This window comes from Phaethon lepturus, unplaced genomic scaffold (genome assembly GCF_000687285.1).
Source record: "Phaethon lepturus isolate BGI_N335 unplaced genomic scaffold, ASM68728v1 scaffold6438, whole genome shotgun sequence".
NCBI classification, from domain to species: domain Eukaryota; kingdom Metazoa; phylum Chordata; class Aves; order Phaethontiformes; family Phaethontidae; genus Phaethon; species Phaethon lepturus.
In genome coordinates this window covers 1,197-14,940 of record NW_010559604.1, presented here as the reverse complement: position 1 = coordinate 14,940, position 13,744 = coordinate 1,197, and the positions used below count along the sequence as shown (strand labels likewise).

General features: G+C 36.6%; 1 protein-coding gene across 1 annotated transcript in view; it reads right to left on the bottom strand.

The window, feature by feature from the left end:
- The window catches only part of LOC104625700 (BTB/POZ domain-containing protein 9-like), a gene marked incomplete at its 3' end in the record, with an annotated part of 80,341 nt that extends 66,965 nt beyond the window's left edge, over positions 1-13,376 (bottom strand). Inside the window, exons 1-5 of the mRNA XM_010293396.1 lie at positions 13,209-13,376; positions 7,466-7,676; positions 6,025-6,388; positions 4,192-4,456; positions 1,679-1,898 (exon numbers count right to left, since the gene is read on the bottom strand). Of these exons, the coding sequence (XP_010291698.1) occupies positions 1,679-1,898; positions 4,192-4,456; positions 6,025-6,388; positions 7,466-7,676; positions 13,209-13,290 (1,142 nt within the window). The remainder of the gene's footprint in view (positions 1-1,678; positions 1,899-4,191; positions 4,457-6,024; positions 6,389-7,465; positions 7,677-13,208) is intronic.
- Positions 13,377-13,744: the final 368 nt, after the last annotated feature.

Genomic DNA, 13,744 nt, shown 5'->3' with positions numbered 1-13,744 from the left:
TGCTGAACTCACTCCAGTATGTCACTAGCTTATACTTAGGAGCCTACAACTGGACGAAGTACTGCAAATGTTTCCTTTTCTATTTGTCTTTAGACAGTTGAGCTACCGGGGGGAAAGAGCATGGTATAGTACAATTCAGGTACTATACCCAATTAAAAAAAAAAAAATCCAATAGCAAACTTTCTACAGAAAAACAAAGTCAGGGTGACACAGAAACTAGATCCTGAACCACTGTGAACAATGGTTTGTTTTACAAAGTCCAGAAGAAGGGCATAGGACACCGAGCAACAGATAACTTTTTAATAAATCATCCCAAGGAGATGGGTTTTTCACTGAGTTTCAGCAGCTGCCGATTTATGCCTTGCAGATGAGGGGCATTTCATCACTTACAAGCTCTCTAAAAATTGCTAGAGAAGTCCTCATAATGATGTCTCTTAATACTTTTTCAAATTTTATAAAATGGGTTGATAATTGCTTTATAAATTTGGTTGATCTTCTAGGACAAGTAGTATAATACTGTATGATGTAGTTCCTTGTACCTTCAAAGTTTTACTTCTCAATCTTTCCAAAAGGAATAGAGAGGAAGCATAAATCGTAGTTGAACTGAATCAGGGCAACTTATTTGAAACAAATAAATAGATAAAAACTCATGCAGTTTGTTTTGAATTGTTAGTAACTGTAATTCATATTTTAAAAATAATTTAATTTACAAAAATTAAAAAAAAAATCAATAAAACATTACTACACCCTGTTCTAAAATATCACAGCTCAGTTAAGAAACAAAATGCAACTGTTTTGCAATTCTAAACCGTTAGTCTGGAAGTAATATAAAATGAATCTTTTATCAGAAAGGTAATAATGTGTTAAAAGTGTAAGTAGCTTGTTTTATTTTAAGAGAAAATTGCTTATGAAAACCTGCATGAGCTGTCTACTAAGTTATAAAATCTTTGTCACGGCAAGTTATAAAGTTAGTATATTAAATTTGTCAGAGAAAAAGAACCTTGCAATTTTCCTACTTAAGCAGTCACTCAAGTGTTCAAATATGCATTATTTTATCTTTCATGCATTCCACAACAACCTAAAGCAGCTGAGTGTACATTGGCTAAGGTATCCATGATAGTTCATCCTTCACCAGTTTCACCATGAAGTGGCTTCTAACAGCTCCTGTAGTTAGTCAGTAATTCACATACTAAATAAACTTTACTATCTCTGAATTATTTTCAAAGTGTGTTATTTCTTAAGAATTTTGATATGTTGAAAATATCTGAACAAACATTCCTTCAATGTTTGGAATGTAAGTATGTAAAAAATACGGTTTCTGCAAAAGAACAAGAATATTGTTTTCCAAATTGAAATAAAAGCAGTTGAAAACTAAGTCGCAAATAGAAAACAAAACAATTTAAAATACGTAAACTTTCATTAGTAATATAAACTATTTAATGAAGACACAAAAAATACATTGAAAAATTACGAGGTAGTTTAGTATCACAAAATATGGTCTGGTGTGTAAGCAACTAAAACTGCATTTAAAAAACATGTTTTTTTCAAATAAAACTTGTCATTTCTCAACACTGTATTGTGCTGTTTCAATAAAATATTTAATTAATATTTCACATTGATATATTACCACTAGTACAAAATGCATTACCTCCCCTTTTTAAGTCAACTTGGTACCTACCGACTATCTCTGTCCCACAGGAGTATTCGTATGTGGTTGATTATTGATGGCTGGCCTAGTTTAATTTCAATTCCAGAACGGCAGTCATCATCGATCGGGTGTCGAGAGAAGCCATGATCCAAGTCATAGTTCTGAGTATCCCCATCTAATAAAGCAGACTTCAGCTCCCCTTTTACAACCTGCGCTCCATACTTCATTGTTGCAATATTTTCCCCTGGTACTAAAAAGACAAAGAAATAATTGCTTCATTTTTACACTCTCATACTACAAACTAGATGTTCTGAATATCAACTGTATTAGGTCAGAACAAAGACTTGTTACCAGTATCCTTTCCTGGCCACAAACGCATGTGGAAGGAAAAACAAAACTACAAAAAGAGAGGCATTTTAGAAATTTTACTCTCTTTCATTTGATGCCCCCTAGGCCTTTTAGGGTAATAACAAGTAGTGATAATTTACTAGAATGTAGTACCTATATTTTCAGTCCCCTTCATGATTTTTACACAGTTCTGTTGCATCACATTGCAAGACGTGGCTGTATCATGGGTTTGCAATGTGGTGTATCTATGCAGTCTTCCAGTACTCTGCATAGCTAAAGAATGTAAGTAAAACAGGAAAATTTTGGCTACTTGGGCTTTGAACCAACATGGTAAATCAAGTTTTTTATGCCACTGTTTCACAGTAATAAACCTGTTATGTCCTAGGAAGAAATCTTCCACCAAGATTATTCAGGATAAATGATCCCTAGCTCCAAATACAAAACAATATATTGGCGAATCATCCTGTTAAAAAGGCATTTTTATGTCTTGTTTGAGAAGAGACCCTATAAAACATGATCTGAAAGCTAAATGATGAAAAGCTGTCCCTGAACTCTTCAGGCAGGGTGGCAAGAGAAGTATAAATTTTAACAGGATGTTAAGTTTAACATTTAAAGAACAGAATTGGACGTGATAATGTAGTACTACTACATAAAAACATCAAACGCACAACTATGAAATTGCAAGTGGTTGTCAGTGTTTCCACAGACAGAAGAAGTCCCAAGAGCCTGAACTGGTACTAAAACACAGAGATTCAATTCTCTAAAAAGCTGCGATTTTGACAAAGCTAGAAACTTTGAGATTAGAAGCATATTATTATTGAGGCGATATATGCAGAAAAAGTAGTCAGAAAACACCATTTAACTTTTTCAAATGCATCTACTCCACTGTCAACAGAATGTCTTGCATAAGACTTTTACAATATCCTAATATTAATCTCACATGTTTAAATATTAATATCCGTAACTTCTAAGGGAGAAAAAAGAGGAGATGCAGTTCTGAGAAAACAGTTATTTTCAGGGCTCGTCATGCATGACTGACAGACTACAGTACAAGCTCTCAAAGAACATTTATTATTTGCTGTGGGGCAAATACTCTCTATAAATCACACATTAGATAGCAAGCTAACAATATCTTTCTAAAGCTCAGTGTTAGATATTATTGTTGAATTAATAGAGAGCACAGACAAAAGTCAAACAAAAGGCTTCTCACTTTTTATGCTTCTGTTAATACAATTTTGGAAGACTTGTTTAGACTACTTGGGCAAGCATGTAAAGAGTAAGAGAAAAATGAAGAGTAGTAGAGAAAAGATGAGGGGTTTTGGGCCCCTCACTGCAAGACATTGAGGTGTTAGGGCATGTCCAGAGAAGGGCAATGAAGCTGGTGAAGGGTCTAGAGCACAAGTCTTATGAGGAGTGGCTGAGAGAACTGGGGTTGTTTAGCCTGGAGGAAAGGAAGCTGAAGGGAGATCTTGTCGCTCTCTACAACTAGCAAGTAAGGAGGTTGTAGTGAGGTGGGTGTTGGTCTCTGCTCCCAAGTAACAAGCTACAGAACAAGAGGAAATGGCCTCAAGTTGCGCCAGGGGAGGCTTAGATTGGATATTAGGAAAAAGTTTTTCACCGAAAGGGTTGTCAAGCACTGGAACAGGCTGCCCAGGGAAGTGGTTGAGTCACCATCCCTGGAGGGATTTAAAAGACACGTAGATGGGGTGCTTAGGGACATGGTTTAGTGGTGGACTTGGCAGTGTTAGGTTAACGGTTGGACTCAATCTTAAAAGTCTTTTCCAGCCTAAATGATTCTATGATCCTATGATTCTAAAAATCTTCATAAAGTAGAAGACAAGTCACCATCAACATAAAACCATTTAAGTATCACATATCCTGTGGCCAATGCACTTTTATTTTTAATGTTTTTTCAAAAGTTTGTCTATTAAAATAGCACTTCCTCTAGAAAAACACATTCTTATTCCAACATTCACATTTGAGCAATATCTGAGATACATAGCAAGAAAATATGTTGACTCATATTATGTGAGGAATAGAAGTGACAAGAACAGTAGAACAGTACATAATAAGATATTTCATTATGTAAGCCTTTTAAAAGACAGATAATAACTCAAAATACAAATTAACCATATCCTCCCAAAAAACTATAGTCACTAAATGAGAAACAAACAAACAAAAAACCTGATGCTTACTTAACATGCCCCTGTAGTTGAGGTCCATGTCCCGACTCTCAGAACGTATCTTAATAGCATCTAGGATGGCATCAGGTGACAACAATCCAGAAGGTCTTACAACATTTAGTAGTTCTGTTAGACTCATTAGTGGCAAACGTACTGCTTGCATGATTTCAGCATGGTTTTCCTTGGAGTTATGTTTACACCAATTCATCAAGGCTTGGAAAATGTCCTTCTCAGGGGCTGCAAATGAATCCCTTAGAACAATACTTAGAAGAGCAGTCTGGAAAAGAAAAACAAAAAAACAAGTCCTAAATAAACAGAAATAGAAATTATTTTTTTTAAAAAAGGACATTAAAATAAGGCAAAATTTGACATTTTTACTTGTAGTTATTAAAAATAATCTCCAAAAGAGTGACTACCTGAAGCTGTAGCTTGTTTTAGTTACTTATACAAGAAGTATAGAATCCTTCATGTAAGTAATGTTTCGAACCCACTAGGAGAAGTAAGTCAGAATTGAAATGTAGAGAACTATTCAAATAAATTTAATTCCAGTTACAACTTCAAATTTACTTTGAATATAAGAAGTGATTTGGGGATTTCGTACTATGTTTCAAAGCATTCCTTTAAACTTAGACTGGTATAAGAACACTGGTGACAAAAAGTGTGACTTGAAATCACCTTTTTAAACCATTTCTAACTATTTGGGACTTCCCACACCCCTTTTCTCTCTCTCTTTTGGTACCAACTTAGAATCAGCAGGTAAAAACTTCAGTGGCTGTTATTCATGCAGAAAACCCACTGACTGCAAAATGAGAACAAAAAGAATTGAACAGCTTTTTGATTTTCACTTAGCTAGCATAATAATTAGGAGTTTGCCTAAGAAAAGGATATATCTTTCATATATATCAGGACTGGCTATGCCAAAGATGTCATCAAGTATGTGCTTCTCAATGAATGATGTTTGCTAATTTCTTTATTAATAATATGCTCTTAGGGCTCAGGTTTAATAAACTGTGCATGACAGTACAGTAGAGAGAAAAAAGCGGGTTTTTTCCCCTACACAAGTAGTAAGTTAGTCAGTGGAGCAGAGTGTCTTGTACTTGTTCAAGGAATAGACCCATGACAGCTTTTCCACTAAAAATACTTTTAAAAAAATAATTACACCATCATTCATTCAAGATGCTTCATGTGAACTCCCCTTGAAAACACTCTATTATGTCCAGCTCAAAGAGCGCTCCAGAGTAAGCAGAAAATTTCAACGTCATAGGAAAGCCTGACTCGCGCACAAATGTTTATGCATCTAACAACAACAACAAAATCAACACACAAAAACCCCAAACCACCCTACAACACCATCATATTATGCAATTTCAGAACATGATGACAACCAGCAGTATAAATCACAGCAACCTCCAGAATGCTTTAGCTTACACAGTAGAAAATCACCCATCACTGAGGCAGCCTATATCAATAAATTAGTAGAATGGAGTATCTATCACCTGGCAGCTTTCAGAAGCCAAATTATATTATTTCAAGAACAGATGAAAAAGGACAAACTAAGATTAGATTGCCTGCTCCCACCTTACAGAATATTCCATCAGATTTACTATATTTAGCTATACTAACTGGCCAAAATTAAATACCTAAAAAATTCAGAACAGATCACCAGGATTTTCAGTTCAGCTTGGCTTGAACATTTCCAGCTCTCACAGTTTCACTAGTATAAAATGATACTTGTTAACTAACACATAAACTTGTATTTGGTGCCCCCACTAGTATTTTATCATGAAGTTGTATACAGCTTAAAATTAACGTTCCTGGGGAAAAAAGTGCCAACAAAAGATATACCTTAGAAAGTGATAGGAAGCCTTCACTGGAGAGCACCTCTTGAGCATTTCTATCCATGAACATACAGCACATACAAGTTAATTTCGGAAGGGAATAAAGACTGGCAACATCAAATGTCATACAGACATTCTGAATATTAAGTATTGTGCAAAGATACTCAGATGTGGAATCCTCCAGTTCTGGGAACCCATATTTATGTGCTAGGCTTAGGAAGTCCAGGAGAACCTCCTCCTTCTCATCTCGTAGTGTAGCACGACCAGTGTAAATATATTTCAAGAGCATGGTAAATGCTTCTGCAGTGGTGTCCTGAAGAGGAATTTCTGCTTCAGGCTGAGATTCTCTCATGCCGCCATACAATAATGCTCTATAAGGAAGATAAGATTTGAAAAATTTATATCCTGATAAAAACCTGGCAAAAAGTAGAAAGAGAAAGGAATAAATGACTATTTACAGCAAGGAGTATACAAAGGGGATATGGTTTAAGAATCTACAAAAGAAAAACCCTCTCACTTGGCATTTAAAGCTCTGAAAGCAGCTACACAAGAATAATACTCTAATGCATCATGATTTTATCCTACACAACAATTGCACCATCTCCATTTTGAACAATAGCTTGTGAAGCAGTAATTGAGATAATTGAGATATGATTCTTGTACCTTTTTTTTTTTTAAATATAGGACTATCAGTGAGAAAGAAAAAAGGAAAAGTTTCCAGAAAGAAAACAAAACAAATAGTTTGCCACTGTAATAGCAGTGGTAGATTAGCAAGTCTCAGGATTCTTGATCCTCTATTCATTGCTCTAAACCCAGTGCATGGCAACTCCAATGAGAACATGCATCTTGAGAAAAACCAAAGCACTCAATTATTTTTCAAAATACAATAGACAGTTTGAACACAATTTGAATTCACACTTTAGTTTACTTGTTAGCTTATCTCTCTGACAAAATTAACTGGAAGAAGATTATCAGGAAGTTCTATTAATTACGTTTAAAGTGAAAAATGCCCAGATCTTAAAAAAGCTGGATTGGTATTATTCCTAGTTTTAAACTATATATTCAAACCTGTATCAGTCAGACCTCTTTAAATACTCAATTGCAACGTGTCAAAATTAAACCAAGTATATTCCACAGCACACCATCCATACTCTGAGAAATCAAAACAATTTTATAGCAGAACTTTTCTGTTCTGAAGTTATCTTTCTCTTGAATTTGTGAAACTACATTCAAAATCCAATTTAATGAAGGTCAAAAGAATAACATCAAGACATGGTATTTATCTTTTCATATTTGGACACAATGATTTGATGTGCTGGGAAACATTCACACAGAAAAGGTCACACTCAATGGACAGATGATTACACCCTGAAAAGTTCATAGAGAAACAATGTTTATCTCATCTGCATGAAAATTTCCTGTGAGCCTGACAAAAAGCTATACTTCACCTGAAGTAATGGCACCTAGCAGCCAGGATCACTCTGTGTGCCGGAAAACGTTTCTTTTCTACAATAAAGGTAACATCACTATATTCTTCCCCATTCATTAGCGCACCGATATGCTCTGACAGAATGTGAACATGGTCAATCTCACCCACAGCTGTGTAAGGACGAAGCGGGTGGCTGTTGCTCATCTTGGAGGGATGGTGATATTGGTAGCCTAAAGGGAAAAAGAAAACAACCAGTATTATAAAGGGCACAAATATTAAAAAACAGCAAAGATCAAGCTGCAATTATGAAAAAAGCAACTAGTGTAAGTTACCAGATATTACAAGGAAAATGAAAACCTAACGAGTTTTTCTACTGAAGTTCATTTACAACAGGACTCTATGCAGCTTGCACAACAATTCTAGCTGACGGAAAATACTTCAGAGAATTCCGTCACCTTGTTGTACTGTCAATCCATTTACTTAAAATCACGAGCTTCCAACAAAATGAATTAAAAATTAAACTATTTTAATTAAAGTTACCATTAGAAAGCAATTTTATTTAACTTAAAATACACATAAATCATAAAGAAATAAATAGACTCCCAAGTCTCTACTAAATTCGGTGGTTTTGACAAATTCCAATCAACTTTCCAGAACTGTGAGAAAACGAGCAATCGAGGTAGCATTTAATAAGTAACAGACAAAGTCTGTCAAAGAGCAAAGCTTTACAATGTACAATTCAATTTTGTTACTCTTTCCACTGAGTTTCCTTGATGCTTTCTTGTTTCCTCATATATATATGAAAATAAACCCCCTAATACTGCTCAGCCATCAAAGCAGGAGACTGTCCACTAATGTACAATATAGATTAATTCATTAGTCATATCTTCTATGGAATTATTTTGTTACTTCTTAATTAACACAAGGTTTTAGCTTATTTCAGCAACAGAGGCTTTCTGTAGTCTCAGTGGCAAGAGCATCCATGGGAGAATTTAGGTCTTAAATCAGCTTCTATTGTTACACTTCAGTTTATCTTTAAATAAAAAGAGGTTGGCTGTTTCAGATAACCATCCACATTCTCAGAGACATCTTCTCTGTTCCAAAGACTACTCACTTTTCAAAATGCACACATACTTAGTGCTGAAGAAAGATGGTGTACCACGAGAAGCAGGAAAATGATGAGGCCATACCCTGCACACAGCTAACACATTAACCTTTCAAGTGAAATATTCATGACATTAATGAATTAAGCTATATTTAAAAAGTATGATGAGAAAATATATATCCGTTTCCAGTCATTTCTACCCCAACGAAGAAAACAAAACACATGCACATGGGGTTAAGTATTTTTCGCACTTCTGTAACACCTGGAAATGCTTAACACAAGATACTGTAGAAACATAGTCCCAAAGAACTTTAAACCAGAAAAAGTGATAGAAATATAAAATAAAATTTGAGCATACTAAATTGAAATATAGATCACAGCACAAATAGAAACTAAAGCCAGCTTTCCTCAGGCTGTCTCTGCTACTTGAATTAGAAACTGTGTGCCTGTGCAGCCATTACAGTGTGGAACCAGCAATACTGGCTGGGATACCCCAGGCAGCCTAACCATGGGAACACAGAATACTGTACTGTCATTCTTCTATCCTGACAGGAGAGTAAATTGATTTTTATGGTTTCTCCTAATAACAGACCGTTTCTCCCATTTGCACTGGTTAATTTACAGTTAGCTAAGACTGTAGCTAACTTAGCTAATGAACAGATAAATAAACAATAAACAAACAAACATACATATTTGACACATACACTTCCAGTAACATTTATTTTGTAAAAAGCAAGATTAACTCAACTCACACCACTCCAGTTGCATCTATTTGTACTGGCAATATTTATCACAACAAAATTATTTGAGAGCTTATAACAACAGTAAAATTGAAATGCCCTCAAAAATTAAAATCTTTTATTACACCAGAGGAGGAAACAAAAGGATGTATTTGTTACTCAGCTGCAAATCTCATGCTTCAATACTCCTTTAAGACTTCTGTACCTTAAAAGTCTATAATTGCTGTCATTGATCTTCATTCACAATAGTCAGGCAACCCAACTGCATGCAGGTTACATGCACATTATCAAGCAACTCTGTACTACCTCTCTTCTGCTAGTTCCAATTTTGATTAATTGGGTAAGTTCATTTATGGTATTTCATACATGTACAAGTACAGGCACAGGTTTTAAAATCTAATTTTAAATCCATTTTTTCTGCATTCTACTTCTTTGTTTCTTTCATCCACTTATCTCTAAAAAAATAAGAACAGGTACTGTCTGCATAAATCTGGGAGACTGTAAAAGTGGTAAAGACAAAGTATTTGTCAGGAAGTATGGGTTGGATGAGTGGATTGTGAGATGGACCGAGAACTGGCTAAGCAACAGAGTTCAAAGGGTTGTGGTCAGCGGCACAGGGTCCAGTTGGAGGCCTGTAGCTAGTGGTGTTCCCCAGGGATCAGTACTGAGTCCAGTTTTGTTCAACATCTTCATCAATGACCTAGATGAAGGGTTGGAATATACCCTCAGCAAGTTTGCTGATGATACAAAACTGACACACCAGGAGGCTGTGCTGCCATTCAACATGATCTGGACAGGCTGGAGAGTTGGGCAGAGGAGAACCTCATGAAATTTAACAGGGACAAGTGTAGAGTTTTGTACCTGGGGAGGAACAACCCCAGGCACCAGTACAGGTTAAGGGTTGACCTGCTGGAAAGCAGCTCCCTGGAGAAGGACCTTGGAGTCCTGGTAGACAATAAGTTATCCATGGGACAGCAATGTGCCTTGGTGGCCAAGAGGGTCAATAGTATCCTGGGGTGCATTAAGAAGAGTGTGACCAGCAGGTCAAAAGAGGTTATCCTCCCCCTCTACTCTGCGCTGGTGAGGCCTCATCTGGAATACTGTGTCCAGTTCTGGGCTCCCCCATTCAAGAGAGACAGGGAACTTTTCAAGAGAGTCCAACTGAGGGCTACGAGGATCATTAAGGGACTGGAACATCTCTTGTATGAGGAAAGACTGAGAGACTTGGGGCTGTTTAATCTGGAGAAGAGAAGGCTGAGAGGGGACCTTTCAATGCCTATAAATATCTGAAGGGTGGCTGTTAGGAGGATGGAGCCAGTCTCTTTTCAGTAGTGCCCAGTGATAGGACAAGGGGTAATGGTCACACACTGCAGCACAGGAAGTTCCACCTCAACACGAGAAAAAACTTATTTACTGTGAGGGTGACACAGCACTGGAACAGGCTGCCCAGAGAGGTTGTGGAGTCTCCTCTGGAGGCCTTCAAAATCTGACTGGACGCGTTCCTGTGCAACCTGCCCTAGGTGATCCTGCCTTGGCAGGGGGGTGGACCAGATGATCTTCAGAGGTCCCTTCCAAATCCTACCATTCTGTGATTGTGACAAGGGAATGCCATCAGATGCACACTAACTTTGCTTCCAGCAGCTGTGGATGTTGTCATGTACCAATAGGGTGAAAAGTTCAAGGGAAAATTGTTTCCATTCCAGGTTAAATAAATAAAATCACTAGCACACTTCCCTCTCAAGGGTACATAACCCCTCTCTAAGCAAGAATCAGTGTATAGATGAGCGTAGAGTCTGAACCGGGGACACTTGGTAATAAGCCAATCATGCCAGTCCTTATGAACATCAAGACCCTGAACTACAGCAAAGTATAAAGTAGAAATTTAGAAATCCCTGTGTTTAAGCTGCAAGACAAATTTGTTTTGATGTTTAATGCTCTCCAAATTGCTGGTACAATGTAGTATTCTAACCTGCCAGTTTCAAACAAGAACATGCTGATCATGGGGAATACAGGACTCAAATGATGGCTACAAGCCTCTGGCTGAGGAGCCTTTCAAATGCTTTAATGACACGAAGTGTTGGAAATTGGCAACTTTATGAAAACCACGTACATGCTTTACATACTTTCTGTGGGTAACACTAGTATATTGACGAAGCACTCAAACTCATTTATTTGTTTACTACTATGCATTTCCAGTGCAAGTCTCATCTGCTTGTGGATTTTCCATATAAAGCAGCCCCGTGAGAGCAGTCCCACCTTCAAAATATAGAACCGAATAATGCATAACTTCAGATCTTGCCAGACTGGTTTAATTAATGGTATGAATTCAGTCAACCCTTGAAGTGATCTGCACATTCCCTGTTTGAGGAAGTAAAAAGTAATACACTGCTTTAGTTGTGGCAAGTTGCTATGAGCTCACAACTTCCCTGCATAGCTAAACGTGTATTTTTCTAGTAGCAACTCAAAGTATTATTTATGATAAAAAAAGATGGATGCTGCTAGAAGCTTGGCAAAACGCTTCCTGGAAGATCTCTCTGGCATCTTCTGTAATTAAACAATGTCACCCCTTTCAGACAACACAGGTGTTTACTCTCCCTGGCGGTCAAAGAACAACATTTCACCAACTTCAGAATAAGAGGCCAAGCCATTTACAAGCCTCTTGCCAACACCATAACCCATTTCCGGGAGGTATTTGGAGCTAATGAACTGCTTCAGGAGTCAGCTGCTGCAGCTTTGCTCATGCCACAGAAATAAACAAAACAAAATAGTCTTCTCAGTGAGTTTGAGGCCCATTAAAACTGCAAGAATCTCAAAAAGCAACTGTTAAGTCACAAGGCCTACAAATCACTTCTGTCCAAGATCCCACTAGAAGACATGCTTCTTGGTGGCCATCTTCAACAGTGCACATGTGAAAAACGTGTGAAATACCAATTGGTTCTCAGTTGGTTGGAAAGGATTTGAGTAGTATTTCAATTTTTTGTGATTCATTACTTCATAAAATATTTTGCTACGCTTTAAATAAATTCCAACAAAATATTATTTTAATTACAATTTCTATTACTATAGACTCACAGAACATGGTAAGTGTGACAGTAAGGCTACTGTACAAACACACCATCGTTTCAAACCATATGGTTTGGGTTTTTAATGGATATACACATGTCTTTTTATAGAAAAATATTTTGTTCTCCTAAGTTCTGGTACAACAAGCTAATATTTCAGGAAATAGAATTTTTTAGTAATTATTTCAACACACAGGCTATAACTCAAGTAAATATTTTGATTCTGTCAGAAGCCTCGCTACAGAAGCTCCTTTGTAATTCCAATTAAAAAAGTTGACTATGAGGGAAAATTGTAACAGAAAAGGAAAAAAATAGATGTTCTCATACTTAATATCCAATAATGACAACATAATCAGCGCAGTACAAATTTATGGCTATAGACTACGAAATAACACATAAATTAAATTCACTGAACTTTTAAGTCTCATCTCCAAACCTTCTGTTGTGAAAGGATTAAAAGAAAAGAAGATGTTAACTCTGGTTAATGGTAAATAACCACACCATTCAATGATGACACTCTAAACAACAATTAGCACCGAAAGTGTTTTGATTTAAATCATATGGAAAGTTATGCATTGCTCATCTGCAAACACATTCCCATTAATTAAGTGCTGTAGTGCTAACATTTTACGTTCTGCTCAGAGACTTATTCCTCAGGTAGAAGAGCAGGAGTAAGTTTAGCTACACACAAAAAACTATATATTAAGCACAGATTATTTATTAACACACGTATAAAATAGGTATTAATGCACTTGATACAACCTGGTTAAAATGGTATACAACTAAAGCCTTAAGTTAAGTTAAAACTAAAACCCTTTAAGTCCAAATCTCAAGAAAATACATTGGTCCACTCACCAGTAAAGCTGTCTGAAGGTCTACAGTGGACGTAGCCTGTAGGCAGATGACCGACTTCCTGAAAATTAGGGTTCTTCGCCATTCTGAACAACAGACAGATTGAACAGCAAGCTCACAGAAATGCTATTCAGCAACATCCAGCTGCACAGCAACAACTGTACCATTTCCTAACACAATGCATGAAATACACAGCATCAGAAAAAGGGAACATATAGCCTATGGCAAAAGTGAGTGAGATGCATATTTGTCAGTTAAAATTTTTGTGGAAACAAATTCTTAGAAAATCCCTCCATTCCATGGGAAAACTTCTAACAACGTTAGAACACTGCCTTAGAATTTCTTTTTTTGAGCCATCATCATTTAATTTCGACCATTCATTTTTTTAACCATCAAAACAGATGGTAACATATTGCCATTCATTTGTTCACTATAAGCCACAAAAATTTCATCCTGACATTTTTGCTACAGCATTAACGTCCCCAGCAACACTGTTTTCCCATGTGGGTGTCCTAATTAAACCAGGTCTATACAAACTG